The following is a 12917-nucleotide window of genomic DNA, read 5'->3' as shown; positions in this document are numbered from 1 at the left end:
CGAGATTGTAAGATTGTGTGGGGAGAGAAAAAGAGAGAGAGAGACTGAAACACATCTGAACAGAGAAGAGAGTCCAGTCCTGAGTTGCTCCTGGTCAGGTGACTTCTTGAGAGTGACCGAGGAAAGGGGGAAGATGAGGATGGAGGCCTCTCTTTCCTCTATATGCTGTAGTATGGGTGGAGGCCAAGGGCATCACTAGAAGAGTTAGAAAGCAGGTGTTGGTGTGTGTGTGTGCGCGGGTGCATGGAAACCTTAACACAGTTCTTTATCTGCCGGGAAGGAGCAGTTTGTTCAGTGTTGGGGGGTCAGGAGTGTTGAGGAGGAATGGGGGGAGGGTTAGGGTTCAGTTCTGTTCTAGCTCCTCCACTGTGGGGGTGTTGTAGCTCTGGAAGAGAGGCTGCATGAAGAGGCCCAAGGTGCCAGTCACACACACCAACACGAAGATCCACAGGAACAGCCTGTCAATCACCATGGCTACATACTTCCAGTCTTCAATGATCTGGGGGAGAGGAGAGGAGTGGAGAGGAAAAGAGAGGAAAAGAGGAGGTAATTGAAGTATTTTGATATGAACAATTAAAAGAAAGAGTGTTAGAAACGACAACAAAGTTAGAAAACACAAAATATCCCTTTAAGAAAATGTGCACTGTTATAATAATGATTGTGAACAATGCATTGGGAAAGCAGTCACAGTGTATCTGTACAGACTGTAGCTGCAATTCATTTTGGCCACAGATGGTGTGCAGTGCCTGCAGTTAGGACATGCCAAATACCCTGTGATGCAATAGGCCCCCACTTAGAAACAACATTGTCTGTTTTGACTTTTTATATAACACTGGAACACACTGCGCACACACTGCGCACACAAACAAATACGCACACATTTCTCAATACGTCACCCCAGATACCACTCACCCCTTCATCGTCGTCCTCACTCTTCATCTTCTCGGCCACGTAGCGCACCCCGTCCACCGCCTCGTCCACGCCGGCGTGACACTTGACCGTCATCCTCTTCCTTAAGTCCGTGTTGTCCCCCAGGTCGCTGATCCTCCAGCCGTAGCGTCGCGCCGACTCCTCGTTCGCAAAGAAGGACGAGGGCGATGATTCTGCCGCGGCCGCCACCGCCCCAGCCACCGCCACCGCCCCGTCCCTCAGCTTGAGGTCGGAGTAGTACGAGCGCTGATGGTGTTTCCGGCGGAAACGCTCCCGGATGTTCGAGCTCCCCGGGCGCCGCATAAACAGGAAGGAGGGCAGGCGGTACAGGAAGATGCGTTTGACCCAGGGGGGCATGGTGTGCGTGCTGGGCGAGCGGTGGTGCACGTTCAGCACGCACACGCTGGTCACGATGGAGAAGGTCACCAGCACCATGGCGAACATCAGGTACTTGCCGATCAGCGGCACCGCCAGGGAGGTGGGCGGGACGATCTTGGAGATCAGGAGCAGGAACACGGTCAGGGCCAGCAGGACGGAGATGCACAGGGTCATCTTCTCTCCGCAGTCGGAGGGCAGGTAGAACACCAGGATGGCCAGGGAGGTGATGAGGACACAGGGGATGATCAGGTTGATGGTGTAGAACAGCGGCTTCCTCTTGATGATGAAGTCGTAGGTGATGTCCAGGTACGTGGCATCGAACGGGTCCTCGTTCTTGCGGCCGGGCAGCGCCACGATGTCCCACTCGCCGCTGGGCTTGAAGTCGTCGCGGCTGGCGAAGTCGCTGAGCAGGATGAGGTCGATCTCCGTGCGGTCGTACGTCCAGGAGCGGAACTTGAGCGTGCAGTTCTGCTGGTCGAAGGGGAAGTCGCGCACCTCGATCTTGCACGCCGACTTGTAGATGGCGGGCGGGAGCCAGGCCACCTCGCCGTTGTTGGAGATCACGGCGTTGGAGTAGAAGGACACCTCGTAGGTCCCATCTGCACTGTGGGGGGGGGGAGAGGGGGAGGGGGGGAAGGGCATTATTGTGCACCGTCTGTCTCTCGCTGTTACATTGAAGCAGAGATAAGAAGGACAGTTGAAACAAAAGGAATATGGGAGGACAACGAAAGTGGGTAGAGAGAAAAAAAGTAGAGAGAGAGAGACAGGGAGAGAGAGATATAGAACCACAACCACACAACACAGTATCTGTTGCTGAAGCTGCAGAGATTCCTAATGTCCCTATTCCCTATGACACCATGCATTAGACATCCAAGACTTATCCATAATGGAGAGGGTCAGCACCCGAATGCACCCGTCACACTCATTCTCCTCGCGCCGCTGCCCCGAAATATACATCTGGTTAAATATGAAGAGCTGTAGCCCACACACCAGTCACACAACACCTGCAGACATCAACATGTACACCCTAAACATCAACCAGGCTCCTGTTTGTTCATGCCCCAGTTGATCAGATAAAAGGTTTGCACCCAAAACAGCAGTGAAACTCTAGAACCTTAGTAGCTGAAACTCAATCGCAAAACAATTAAGTGCTTCAAGAAAACACATTTTTGTGCAGTTCAAATTCCACTTAATGTCATCAACCAAACCCAATAACTATCATATCGACCAAACCTAGCCATGAAAAATGAAACCAGTTTACGTTTGTGACAAGCCACATGCGAATCAAATCCAGTCTAATCTCATTAACGCTCCAGATGAAACATGACAGAGAAACTGGGCTCCGCTCCCGCTTGCGAATCTGTGTTCCGGAGTGTCCTGATGAGACACGCCCCAGACCCCCTCCACCCACCACCCCCAGCCCCCTTTACCACACACACACACACACACACACACGCACACACACACACACCCTGAGGCAAGAGGACGAGCACCTCGACATGCCCCAGGGGCAAGGCTGGCATGCTGTTTTCATAATCTCCCCCACCCCCCACCTCCTCCTCTCCAGATTGACATGGCTCATCTAACCCTGCTCGCTAAGCCCTCATCTCAGTCACCACTATGGCAGACGGGTTATGTCAAGTAATCACGACTGTACATAACTTTCCGACCTTGGTTTAAATTGGGAGGAAGTGCAGAAGCAGTCGGCCCAGTGAGTTGGAACACACACAGTAACAGAGTAACTTACCCACTTGCATTGTGAATATGAAAGAAACACACAGGTGGTTTATGGAGCAGAGATTTCTACTCATAAAACCCTAATCTCATAAAAAGGAAGGAATATGTTGTTCAGGGCTGCACACCCAAGACAAGCAGAGAAACACACACTCCGCTGACTCACTTGTTGTAGAGGACAATGTCTGGAAGCCAGATGTGTTGGGAAGGGAGGCGAATCTTTTTAATGCCTTCATACTCCTCAGGGTCCCACATTAACCTGTAGTCATGCCACCCCTAGGAAGATCATACACACAAACACACATTTCAAATAGAAAAGGTTATCCACATTAGTCTATGTAGCATAACATACATGTGCATAAGACCTTTGCAAAGGTCTTTCCAAAAAAAGGCCAATGTGCTGAGGAAGGTGGTGAAGAGAATAACAGAACTGTCTGCAACCCTGCTGATGAGAAAATGCAAACTAACAATATTGGCCTCACACACACACACACACAGGAAAGCCCGGTCCTGACCTGAGTGAGCCAGCAGTTGGTCGTCATGATCTGTTCCCTCTCATTCTGCAAAAGACAACAAGGAAATTAGATGTGTGTGTGTGTGTGTGTGTGGGTGGGAGGGGGGGTTGGGATGGCATGAGAGAGAGAGAAAGTGTGTGTTAATGGAAATAAGATAATCTTTGGCAAAAAATGGCAATCTATTTCTTTGGTATACGTGTGTGTGTGTGTGTGTGTGTGTGTATGTGTGTATGTGAGTTTGTGTACGTGTGTGTGTACTTACCACACTGATAAGCTGCGCGAGGGACACCTGGATGTAAATGGTGACCTGCTGGCTTTTGTTGACCGCTGGTCTGATCAACTTATTATACCGCTCCGGAGACAACAAGTGGTTTACTAGTCTCTCCTCCACCTCAGCGCCCAAGGCAGCTGCACTCACACACAGACACACAAGACAATGGTCAAACTACAAGCACTAACATAAGAGTTTTCAAATGAGCACAAACCTTTAATACATTATAAGCCTAACCCTATACTAGCACCTTCTTGGAAGGCTAAACATATATGTTTAAGTATTCCCTGATCATAACATGACCCCATCCTGTCACAGTTTGTCACTGAAAACCCTCAAAACAACCTAAAGACCTTTCTATCTTTTGACGTCATCACAGTGAAATGGATATTCATACAAAACACCTATCATGCATCTGATACATATTCATGGTTTTGTTCAGAATCCATTTAGTACTGTATGCATCTGATTATCTCTCCTGGTGTATTTTCATGGGTCCCACACACATACACAAACATACACACACAGCTGTGTAGCAGGCAGCCGCTAGTCATCGAGGCTTATCACACAGCCAGGCTGAGTCAGCACGTTCTCTGATGGAGCTCTGCTCTAACTGCATCTTGATGAACATAATCGCATGAACCCGTAATTAGTGTGAAAACGACCGCCACACAGGGCAGTGTTAAGCGAAGCGATGTGGAGATCTCGTGCTGAGCAGAGCTCGCTTGCTCTGGTCTGAGGGGCTGTTGGATGCTCTCATCATCTGTTGCAGAGATAATGACAAGGCAATATACCACAGAGAAGAGTGAGTCAGTGGTGTGTGTATGTGTGTGTCTATTTGATGTGCTTTTGTGTGTGTGTGTATTTAAAATGTGCAAGAAGGATTACTTTGGTGACAGTCCGATACACATGCCCATGCAATCATTTACATAAACGTACACCCCTTCTACACACACACGCACACACATAAACACACACACACACACATAACAGATGTGGGGGCTTTCTATTGCTAGTCCCATATGGCCCTGGCTCCATTACAACATCCTCAACTCTGACACATATAAGAAGAACCCCATCTTATGTGTATATGAGTCTCTGCAACTGGTGTATGCAAAAGAGGGAGAGAGAGAGAGAGATAGTAAGATGGTAAGTGATTAAATGATTAGGTAAGGGAGATGGTTTCAGACCGATGTAATCTATTCAGCCGTGCTTTTTCTGGATCAAATGCAGATGATGTCATGACACAACAGCCCAGGAGGTCAGTGTTTCACTACGCAACATAAAGAATAGGTTATGGCACTGTTTGTGCGCATAGGCAGTGAGCCACAGCGACATGATGCTAACGCACCCAGAGGGCTGGTGTCCTGAGTGAAGTATGATACACTGAGACCTGTCACTCAGGGTTAGAGAGAGGGAGAGAGGGGAGAGAGAGAGAGAGAGAGAGAGAGAGAGAGAGAGAGAGAGAGAGAGAGAGAAAGAAAGAAAGAAAGAAAGAAAGAAAGAAAGAAAGAAAGAAAGAAAGAATGAAGGTGCACGTCCCAGAGTAGTGGAGGGGTCTGGGAAGGTCAGGCAGGAGGCCTCTAAACTTATCCTTGTCTCTTTACCACCCACGGACACACTGATGCATTAGTGAGCAAAAGGGAATGTGTCACACAGGGGCTTCTGGGTGATGGATTTCATCAAGGCTCTGGCTGACATATGACTCAGGTGGCTCACCCAGGGCTGCAATGGAAACACTTCCTGTGGCAGAGAGAGAAGAGACCTTTGAAGTCACCCAGACACACCCCCTCACTCGTATCAAAACACAGACACTACCTCAATGACTCTTTCAGACTAAAAGGAACACAGTCAAACACAGTCCCATGAACACTGACACACACACAGAATGTTATTCACTCATCGAGGTCCTACAGGCACTGTCCAGTGCATCTGGGCTATGGTGACAAAAGATTGACAGATGTGAGTTGAGTGAGGTTAAGTTATCTGGGTCTCTGACCCTGTTGTACAGGTTCTACTGTCTACCTATGGTGCTGGCTGAACAACTGAACACTGGTAGACAGACATGGGTACAGCACAAGGCACTGATAAGGCAAATATGCCAATAAAAGTGTAACTTTACTATGAAACAGTCAAACATCATGCTATCAGAAAAATAATGCATAAAGGAGTAAAGGATGTGTTGATGAATAAACATTAATTAACGAAGTATTGTAAATAGACTATGTGTGTAATACGCGCATGCAGACACACAGACACACACACACAAACACAGACACACACACATACACACACACAGACACACCTACCTCCGGACCAGAACACACACACCTTAGCACCAACACACTCACACACACACTCCTCCATTCGGTCAGTCCGCCTCACTGCACTCCAGCTTCAATAATTAATTGCGGCTAAAATAAAAACGCTATCATCTCACAGGCACAAACCCTGAGCACAATCAAAGGTTTTTCAACAATGCTTTACAACAACCAAGATCTAAACATCTTTTCTTCAACAACATATAAACTTGAATTATACTGTGCTTCTGTTGAATTATGTTATGCTTTCGAAAGATGTTTAGTTGGTAACAGCACAAAGAATCTACGCACCTCATATTTAGAGGGCAGCAGACCTCCTGTGTTAATTATTAATAGTACCGCAATTCGAACAGGTCATCCCTGCCTACATTTCCCAGCATTCAACAGTTTAAAAGTAGCCCTTGATGGACCCAATGTAATTGTAGTCAAAAGTGTACTGGTTTAAGATAATCTTCATCCATCACTCTCTCTAGCCCTCCCTTATCTAGCCCACCTTCCTGGTTCCTCTCATCACATGTTCTCCTTTCCTTTTCTACCTATAATTCCATCCACCACTTATCCACCTCCCTATTCCTCTCATCTTCTCCACCTCCAGTTCTCAACCCCACCAGAGACTGAGGGGATTGCTGGAGGGGGACAGGGCTGTTCTTCTCTTCACCCACGCCTTCATTCTCACATCATCTGCTGTGGGACAGAGATAAAGACTGCTGCCTCTTACCACACACCTCTCACTCCTGATGTAATTGTTTGCTGTATTCATTCTCTTTCTGTTCCTTCTTTCTTCCTTTCCTCTGTTTTGTAGATTGACTGTAAACAGCAAGTGTTGTTTTGGGCTAGAGTTCTTCATTGATTCTCTAGTGTTAGGGTCTGCAAGCCTTGTGTGGTTTTGTAGAAGGAAAATCGTTCCTTGAGTGAAAACAACAACCTAAGAATAGCTCTTGCGCCATTGACCTAATAGAGAGAGGAATATGGGCAGGCCATGACGTTGAGGTGATTCCCATGCCCGCAGACTAATGTGTGTGCCTTACAATGCATACTAGAAAACGCAGCTTCCATCGAGGGAAAGAGAAAGAAAAATAGAAAAAGAGATGAGGAGGGGGGGGGGGGGGTGGAGAGGGAAATAGAGAGGGGAAGAGGGAGTGAGAGAGAGAAATGAAAAAAGAGACAGGGTTAGGTGGGAAGGTGGGAAGAGAGATCAAGAGAAAGGGGGAAAGACGGGGGAGGGAGAGAACGACAAAGGAAAATGTGGTGAGAGACACAGAAAGAGAGAGGGAGAGAGAGAGGTGTGTGTGAGTGAGTGAGAGAGAAAAGTGGCTACGAGTGAAGAGCGTGTGTGAGAAAAGAGAAGTTGCAGCCAGTGAGAGATGCACAACCCAAGAAAGAACAGAATGTTTAAATGGAGGGAAAACATGACAGAATGGTAGAAGGGAGAGAGGAGTAAAGAGAGACCATTGGACAGGGGGAAAGAGTATGAGACAGGCAACATGAAACTCCTGTGCAGTGGGTTGCCAGATGTAATGGTTGCCAGATTTATCCCCTCTAGGATGAGGTCTCTCATCCCACAGGATGAGTTCTGAAGGTGACAGTGACTTAGTCACACAATGACAAGCCAGTGTCCCCGGGTGACCCTCAGCCATCCCTCCCCCGAACCTAAACATTGACCGCTCCACAGCAGGTGCACTGCCTCTCTGTGTGACTTGGTACAGGGCTACAGAGAGAAAATGGTCAGACACACTGTAATATACGTAAACTATCAAGGTATATGACTAATCCGGACCCAGGACAATCAGTGTCCGTCCATTACTTGTGAACAAAATATGGAATTGTTAGTCTGTTAGGTTATAGAAATGAAAACCTAACGTCTAAGGAGTATAGTCTAAAGGAATGGAACATATCAGCCACAAACAGGAAATCGTATGAACTAATCTCACTGTCCTCTGAAGTTTCTTCTAATTTCTTCTCAACTTTAGAAGTTGCATTAACCCCAGTAATACTTTGAGGGACCTACAGCATAACTGGAGCGGAGAGACTAGGGTTCAGCACCATGGACAGCACCACTGGGATTTCCAATTGACACTAAATCAGCAGTCTGGTCAGATGACCTCCACAGTCTAGCAGATCTCCAACTCACACTTAAGGGTTTTCTGCTGGTCAGTCTGTTTAGACTGTCCATGACTTTACATGACAGTCCATAGATTGGAGCTTGAATCTCTCTGAATGGCAACACATTTTAAATTAGCTGTCCATGTTCTTTCACCAGGACTGAATGGGACTTGAATCCCTGATAGTCGCTTTTAGTAGACCGTACCCGTCATTAGACTCATAGTTTATATTTTACTTTAATATGATTCTTAATGTGATAAATGTATATGTTAAAATGCCTGGACGAGTTCATCAATCTCTGGTCTGGTGATGAGAGATGTCAGTAGGATAACATCAAAATGTGACCCATATTTAAATCCAAATAGAAATCTTTAGAGCCTATGAAAAGAGTATTTCATAATTTCACGTCTTTCCGCCTTTTGCAGTAAGCTTGTTGTTTGTGGTGTAAAAGAGAGAGTACGTTAGTTAATCGAAGCGTATTATAAATCACGTGCTAAACACAATCTGACGCACGAAAAACGTCCACTACTTTTTGCCTGCAAATTGCTGTCCCGTTGGAATGTGTAACCTGAAGAGAGCAACAATTAAATCCTAGACATCACAATCATTTTGACACAATTCAGAGGATTACGCATATCTTCCACTGTTGCCTGTGCCTCCAATGTTAGCTCATCTATCTCATTTTAACTTGTAAGCTAAATAACCTATCGAACAGTGGATGTATAGCTAATAGTTGACAGGCTACATTGGAAAATGGAGAGCCGATATGTATAGTCAACAAATACACCAAAGTGCCAAGACGGTCATTTTCCCTTCCGGGCGTCCAAATTAAAGGGGATTACTTACATGCCACGGTGAGAACCAGGAGAGCGAGTGTCGCTGTCACCGAGGCTGCCATCGCTGCCTCCCTCCAGTGTGACCGAAGCGACGAAACTTGGCGATGAAGGAGTTGCGTCTTTTTTTAGCTTTTTTTTTTTGGTGTGAAAAAATTACATTCAATCAAGACGCCACGTAATAGTGAGTGTGGAGACGGTAGTTTATAGAGGTGTCATCTCCAATCTGTAAAATCCGTCAGTGTCTATTCATTTCATAAAGGCGGGAGTGTTCAGCTCCGGTGTGGAGACTGTTGTTCGCTGTCCCAGCATGCGAAGGTCTCTCTGTGACAGCGCGTAGGAGTGGGGCTGCGTGTCTTACCCCCGCTAGTCCTGGAACTGCCAGCGCACAGCAAACCGGGAAGCTGAATCGGTTCCTAGTTCCGCTAGAGTACTGTCAAAAGAGTTTCCCGAAATGTGACGGCTATGGAAACAACATATTACCCGAAATACATCAATCTCGTTGATTGTGGACCGTACATGCTGAAGCCAGATAAAAGAAGAAAGCGTCCGTCTTCACTTTTGCCCTGCCGTGGTGCGTTCTCAGTCGGGGCGGTGATTCTATCCTTAATCGCAGCCTCAACTGACTTGACATATGTGACAACAAACAAGAAGCAAACCCCAGGCAGTTTTTAGAAAAAGGCTATTGGGACAGTGGCCTCTTATGCTCCATTATTTCAGCTACAAATAGAATCATACCCTGCAAATTGGTGTTTTTAAGTTGTTTCCAGAACAGGAAATGACCACCCTCGGTGGAGTATATTAAAAGCGTCTCCAATCACTAAAATCTCCCATTTGAATAAAAAGAAAACTTTTATATTTTACCCCCTTCATAATCAGGCAACGAAGAAAAAAATATGAAAGCCCTGAAATCTGTATTTAGATTAAATTACCTTTCTGTTTTCGACGGGCACAATGTCTGATGTCAGAGTAATCTACATTCTACACATTCGCCCCGGGTGGCTTCACCGCTTGAGGCTTGGAAAGGTGCCGTCCGCTGGGAACCGAACGGTGGCGCGTCCGTGCTGCAGAGTGAGGTTGAGTCACTCACAGGGCAGAAGTAATAATTAATAATCTGATGTCTACCGAAATAAATGTAGTCATAAATGGGGTACCCAAGTTACTTAAACGATTTTAGAGGGCATTGTAGATGGCAGGGGAATGGAACCACATGTTATGGTTTAGTTCACAGGGGTTGCTAAATAATCCCGTTAGTAAAATGTGTCAGATAAGGCCAAAATGAATTAGGCCCACACTCACAAAACGCACACCCACACTGGAAACTAGTTCACACCAACAGTAGGCTACACACATAGAATACAAGGACTAAAATCCGCACAGAAGAGATGGGTGCATCCTAATGGGCAACTCTGTATGAGGTTAGCGGGGAGTCTCGGTGAAATAGGTCAACGGAGACAGAGAACAACGCGAGTCATTTCATTTCATTACCCGGGAATAAACACAACCACTTCAGCTGCGCGCGCGGTGGACTCAGCTGGTAACCAGGGGCTACGTAACAATTACGGTGGGGGATTATGCAATTAACTTTGTGTGAACTTAATTAACGCACGATGAACGGTAACCTCACCCGCAAAGTGGCCAACGCTGAGACTGGCCCTGCTTAACTACCCAGAGAGAGGGGGGAGGAGTGTGTGTTGGGGTGGGGTGTGGGGGAGGGTGGGTGGGTGGAAGAGTAGAAGAGAAAGAGGAAGAGGACAAGAGAGAAGAGAAACCAACAGAGTCATCACTCCATACCTGCTTCTCTGTCATGAACACACACAAACAAATATCTATCAATTTGCCATTATCCTGGTCTCTAAAAGCTGCGGAGTAGGAGGGAGAGGAGCTATGGGAGAGCATGAATCTAATGAAAGCTACTTAGACCTCTCTGAGGGCCTCACTATTGGGACTATGAGATCAGGCCTTGGAGGGAGCAGCTAAAACACACACACACAATCCCCATGCACTTTGTCCTCCTCTCTACACACTGCATCATCAGGTATGGGATAGTGATCAATCACAACTCCCTCACACTCCTTACAAACACACGCACACACACATAATCTCATTCAATCATGTAATGGCAGCACAGTATCCGGTGTGCTCATCCTATCTTTCTTCACACTACTAAAACAATGGTAACGTGATCAACACTGGCACCAACATACAGTATTTGTCAGTCTCCTCAATAGATGGGTTTTAAATGACTTTACACCCCCCCCCCCCCCCCCCCCCCCCGGGCCCACATATGTCCCCCCAGGTCATCATTAACTATGCCCATGCCCCCCCACCCCTCTCTTGAAATCTGGTGTTGTCAGATGTTCCCAGGGACCCAGAGACATTGCTGTGCCTGTTTGAGTCTGATGCTGACCCAGATGAGCCTGGGTTCTCCTGCTCCCATGCTGGTGGACTGTCACATCCAGGCTCTGTCATTCTGATGGTTGAGACTTGGAATGGGACTTCTCTCTCTCTTCTTTCTCACTTTGCTCACTCACTCCATTTCTCCCACTTTCTTCTTTTTCCTTTGCTTTTTCACACTCTCGTTCTTTCCCCTACTTGTTTCTCTCTCGTACCTTCCACCTTCCCCATGTCTCACTCTCTCACACCCCACCTCTCTTTCTGCTTTCCTCTGCCCCCCGTTTCCCTCCGACTCTCTCTCACCCTCCTCCACCCACATTAAGAGTTAGTACAGTGTGTCTAGCCTCACTCAACAGACTCAGCGGAGTGTTCCGGAGCACAAAGCCTCTTGTGTCATCATCGCTGAAGCCCAGAAGAGATGCATGGCTCAACATAATCCAGACCCGGCTCCAGTGTGAGCTGTCACCTACGAGAGTTTATCCAGCATGACAATGTGACACGCTTCAGAATTTCACATGCTTCAGTCGTGTTCCAGCATTCCCAGGCAATAACGAGCAAGGGGAAGTTGAGGGAAGAGTGGTGCAGTGTATGTGTTTGTGCGTGTGCATGCATACTGACGAGATACAGGTCCAAATTCATTCATCCAGGTCGTGTCAATTTCAGGAGAGTAACAGTCCTGGAAGTGATGTCATTTTGTACACGGGTGACAGGAAATGTTCCATGTTTTTCCTGAAAAGATGTATGGCATTACAGGCACCTGGAACCAGTACCAGGCCAGCGTACAACATACATCATACGTCTGACCACACATGGCGGAACAAATGTAAAGAGAGAGAACGCTGGGACAAACATCTCGAGTGAAGAAGAAGGGAAGGAGGGGAAAAGGAGCTAAAGTGAAGAGGTAACAGCTGAACAGTGGTCACAACACTGCCTGGGGCTGTCCCCAGGCACAAGGAGAAGAATGAGGGAAGAGGAAAGCAGGGGGAGAGGGAGGAACCTACGGCTGAGGCCGAAATACTGAACAAAACCGATCAAACGTCATCATTGCAGAAAACCACAGAGACACTGCAGATGGAAGAGCATGGTTATCTATTCCATGATATTTACTCAGACTGCCTTCAAAATCATGGATAAACTGAAATATCCCCCTTAACCTGCACTACAGATTGTATGTGTGTGTGTACATTCACACACACACACACCCAATACATACACAGAAAAGCCCTGTAGGTAAAGTCAGCCTGTTACCAGTCCATAGATATGTACCTATGTGAGGCAGACTTCAGGCTATCAAGACACCAGTGGAGTCCTATATAGCATGAAGTGGGCAAATCTCTCCAAATTAATCTGGTATGAGATTCTGAGGACTTTTAACATCATAAACCAGGCTAAAACTAACTAATTAACATGCTAATTAAGTACTGTTTAAGCTGTG

The 12917-nt window shown here is 46.9% G+C and overlaps 1 protein-coding gene across 1 annotated transcript; it reads right to left on the bottom strand.

Moving 5' to 3' along the window:
• On the bottom strand, positions 1–9222 carry LOC136953756 (neuronal acetylcholine receptor subunit beta-2-like). The gene is made up of 6 exons (XM_067247163.1): positions 9099–9222; positions 3820–3965; positions 3558–3602; positions 3209–3318; positions 913–1912; positions 1–499 (listed from the first exon to the last, which is right to left on the bottom strand). The coding sequence occupies exons 1-6, from the start codon at positions 9148–9150 to the stop codon at positions 344–346; spliced, it is 1509 nt and encodes a 502-aa protein (XP_067103264.1). The 5' UTR covers positions 9151–9222; the 3' UTR covers positions 1–343.
• Between the last annotated feature and the right edge of the window lie 3695 nt (positions 9223–12917).

Source organism: Osmerus mordax, chromosome 12, assembly GCF_038355195.1.
Source record: "Osmerus mordax isolate fOsmMor3 chromosome 12, fOsmMor3.pri, whole genome shotgun sequence".
NCBI classification, from domain to species: Eukaryota; Metazoa; Chordata; class Actinopteri; order Osmeriformes; family Osmeridae; genus Osmerus; species Osmerus mordax.
The sequence above is the reverse complement of the archived record's forward strand: the minus strand, read 5'-3'. Positions and strand labels throughout refer to the sequence as shown.

Excerpts from the sequence above, each read along its gene's own strand:
- LOC136953756 (XM_067247163.1), bottom strand. The coding sequence starts at position 9,150 with ATGGCAGCCTCGGTGACAGCGACACTCGCTCTCCTGGTTCTCACCGTG. Across the intron at positions 3,966-9,098 it reads CCTGGTTCTCACCGTGGCAT|CTGCCTTGGGCGCTGAGGTG; the intron begins GTAAGTAATCCC and ends GTGTGAGTGCAG. Across the intron at positions 1,913-3,208 it reads GACATTGTCCTCTACAACAA|TGCAGATGGGACCTACGAGG; the intron begins GTGAGTCAGCGG and ends CCCCCCCCACAG.